The sequence below is a fragment of the Pteropus alecto genome, unplaced genomic scaffold, assembly GCF_000325575.1.
Source record: "Pteropus alecto unplaced genomic scaffold, ASM32557v1 scaffold43, whole genome shotgun sequence".
In the NCBI taxonomy this organism is placed as follows: Eukaryota; Metazoa; Chordata; class Mammalia; order Chiroptera; family Pteropodidae; genus Pteropus; species Pteropus alecto.
In genome coordinates, this window is record NW_006435764.1 from 7612233 (window position 1) to 7615427 (window position 3195).

Consider the following 3195-nt stretch of genomic DNA (forward strand, 5'->3'; position numbering starts at 1 on the left):
GAAAACACAGTTCTGGACCAGAGTCAGGCTCTGCCATCCCAACTGCATCACTGATCACTGACTGCCCTTGAGTGAGTCCCTTCTTTCTCTGGGGCTCAGCCTCCAACTCTGGACACGGAGGAGCTTAGACTGGAAGTAGCTGAGAGCCCCGAAGAGTGAAAAGAGTCGCAGTGACCCAGACAAACTGACCCACATGTGCTGCTTGCTAGCTATGTGACCGTGGGCTGGGCAACATACTTAACCTCTCTGAACTTGGACTTAATCTGAAAACTGGAGATCACAAACCGAGGTTATTGGGAAGAAAAAAATAGTCAATAGATATAAAGAGCTTAGGACAGTGCCCAACACTTAGTAAGCACCCAATATGCGTTAACTAGGCTATTCTAAGTTCCTAGGCAGACCTTCGCACTTGGGGTTTTTCTACCCACTGAAGTGGTTCCCTGGCACTGCCCACCTGATATTGAAGGTGGAGCCAAAAAAAGAGGGACGACGAGACTGGGCGGAAGCGGCTGTGTAGGGGGGTTGCGGTTCTGGATCATTCCAATACATGTCCCGCTCCATCGGGGGCAGGTCCTGGTGCATCTCATCCACAGCTAACAGGGACACCTGGTCGCCAGGGACGGAAGGAGAAGTCCAACAGAAAGGTCAGCCCAAGTAGGACCATGTACTTGCCAGATTACTTGGAGAGGTCATGTCCATCTCTCTGGGCCTCAGTTTCCCTACGTGTGAAATGGAGAGACTGACACCTACCTGCAGCCTCAAAAGTTGAGGTGAGGATCTTGTGAGTGGATGGTTGGTAGGAGAAGGGGGTGAGGCAATTCACTGTCAGGCTTCTCTACAGCCTGTGGGGTCCCCCTCCCTAGGTCCAATTTGGGGGGGGGTCCATGGGACAGGCTCCTTCCCCGCCGCTACCCCATACCTGCAAGCTCCTGTCGACAATCCAGTTGGTCTCAAAGTCATCATCATCCTCCCCAAATGGGTTGATGAGCTGCTCTGCCACCTTGAGGGGAGGCGAGACTCTGGAAATGCTCAGGTAGAACTGTTTGCAGCCTTGCTTCCCACCCACAAGCCTCGGCCCCTGCCGTTTCCACACCCCTCCCCCTCCCAGGAGGCCCTTCCTGCCTGGGCCTTGTCTCCAAAGCCACCATGAAAGGGCTACAGCCACCCACACGTGTGGGCGCCCACACGCCCACCCTGGGGAGCTTTTCTGACTCTGCCAAACCACTCTCTCCTCAAATACCCAGACCTGTCCTTGAGTGTGTCACTCAACCCAGTCACCACCTTATCTCCCCTCGCTGCATCTTACCTGGAGTTGCATAATTCTATTCATTCGTTCGGTTACTCATTCATGGTTTCAAACATTCCTTTATTCATTATTTTCGAACGCAACAGAGATATATGCTGAGGCTGTGCTGAATTAAAGGGCGGCCCAGGTGGGCGGACTCCTGGGCACGAACCTCTGAAATCTGACAAAGCCCTGCAGTGGTGGCGAGCCACGCTAAGGGTTCAGGGGACACCCTGCAAGCCACTGGGGTGCCACAGAATTTCAAGCAGCAAAATGGTGTGATCCAGTTTGTTCTGTAGGTAACCAGGGGAGCGGGCAGAGGGAATAGCTCCTCACCTGTGTGTGTGTGTGTGAGTGTGAGTGTGTGTGTGAGTGTGTGTGTGTGTGTGTGTAAAACATGGACAGGAGGTGGAGAGAGGGAGACACCACCACCACCGCTACCAAGAAATAAAGGAAGAGAGGGAGAGCGAGTGGGAAATAAATAGAAATGAGTAGAAAGATATTCAGAACTCCTGCTAGGAAGAACGCTGGAGGTGATGGGAAGGAATACTCGGATGAGCCACTTGGGCTGGGGACAAGGACCCTCCCCCACCAATGGACATCTTCAGTAATGAGAGGTGATGCTCCTCTGCCTTCTAAAGGGTGGGGGCTGAGGGTAGTTAACCTCAGAGCTTTTATTTTCCTAAACACAGGGAAGAAATTTGGTACCAGAGCCCAATTGCTGGGGACGATGAGAAGCCTTACAGGCACAGCCTGCCGCTGACCGCCACTCATTCCACACATTCTCCTTATTCTGGACAAACATTTGCAGCATATTCTCTTGAGGAGGCATCAAACGATTTGACAACTGAGCTTCCCCTATGTCTCTCATGCCTGCTAAGTTCCAGGCCTTGGGCAAAGAAGCAGTGAGGTAAGAGAGGCCTCACGCAGGCCACACATCCCTTGTGGTCTCGATTTCTTTGTAAAGAGATGGAGAGATCAGGGGTCATGGCCAGGTTCCAGCGCCCCACTTCCCGCATTTGAGACTCTTCTGCTGGTTAGCCGTGACCCCTCCAGCCATGCCCACAGCCCAGCCTTGACCCTGGAGGCTCACCTTCAGCCAGCCAGCATAGAAGAAGAACTGCAGGAATGTGAAGACGGGGACAACGAGGTCCATCTCGTGGCCAGGGTAGGCCTTGGCTGGGTTCAGAAACTGCCGCCCAATCAGGCAAGCCAGGAAAAAGCTGTATACTGCCACGGTCACCACCTGGGCGGAAAGGACGTGGAAGAAATGGGCTGGGTGGATCTGGGCCGGACCAGGCAGGAGCCTGGACTCTTCGCGCTTGGCCCTAGAGAGAGCCTGCCAAGTCCAGGCCCGACTCCCAGGGCGAGCCTCTTTCCCCTCACAGGCTGCTTCCTGCGTCCTCCTAGCCTCAGTTTTCCAAAAGGGCAGCTTCACTGGCCTAATCCTCACCTGCGTGTACACCAGCGGGACACTGATCCAGTCGTAGGCATACAGTTGTCCACACTGCGTACGCAAGGTATTCATCTCCTGAGGGGCAGGAGGGAAGGTTGAGGTTTTGACTGCCACCTGCTCTGCTAGGCTCTTCCCCAGGCACAGGATCTGGTGCTCATGACCCAACCCTGGCTGTGTGGTCATGGGCAGCTCACTTAACCTCTCTGTGCCTTAGCCTCTTCAGCTATAAAAAAAGGAACCAGGATCCCAGAGGCTCACTTTAGAGAGGGGGTGGGATGGGACTTTGGGAGGCGCCACACTGGGCTGTGGAATCCTGCTGGAAAAGATCCTAAAATCCCAAGACAGGCTCTGGGAAGTCCCTCAGGGGGCTCAAGCCTTCTCTTTGTAGGAAACCTAGTTTCACCCGGGGCTCGGCCCTCCCCGCTCTGCACCAGCCCCATCTGAGTCCCGGGCT

General features: G+C 54.4%; 1 protein-coding gene across 2 annotated transcripts in view; it reads right to left on the reverse strand.

Annotated features, from left to right (window-relative positions):
- BEST1 (bestrophin 1) overlaps positions 1-3195 on the reverse strand; it is a 10044-nt gene that overhangs the window by 3535 nt on the left and 3314 nt on the right. For both annotated transcript variants that reach the window (XM_006911347.2, XM_025046355.1), the window contains exons 5-8: positions 2739-2855; positions 2379-2531; positions 920-1000; positions 455-606 (exon numbers count right to left, since the gene is read on the reverse strand). In XM_006911347.2, coding sequence (XP_006911409.1) covers positions 455-606; positions 920-1000; positions 2379-2531; positions 2739-2855 — 503 coding nt within the window. The remainder of the gene's footprint in view (positions 1-454; positions 607-919; positions 1001-2378; positions 2532-2738; positions 2856-3195) is intronic.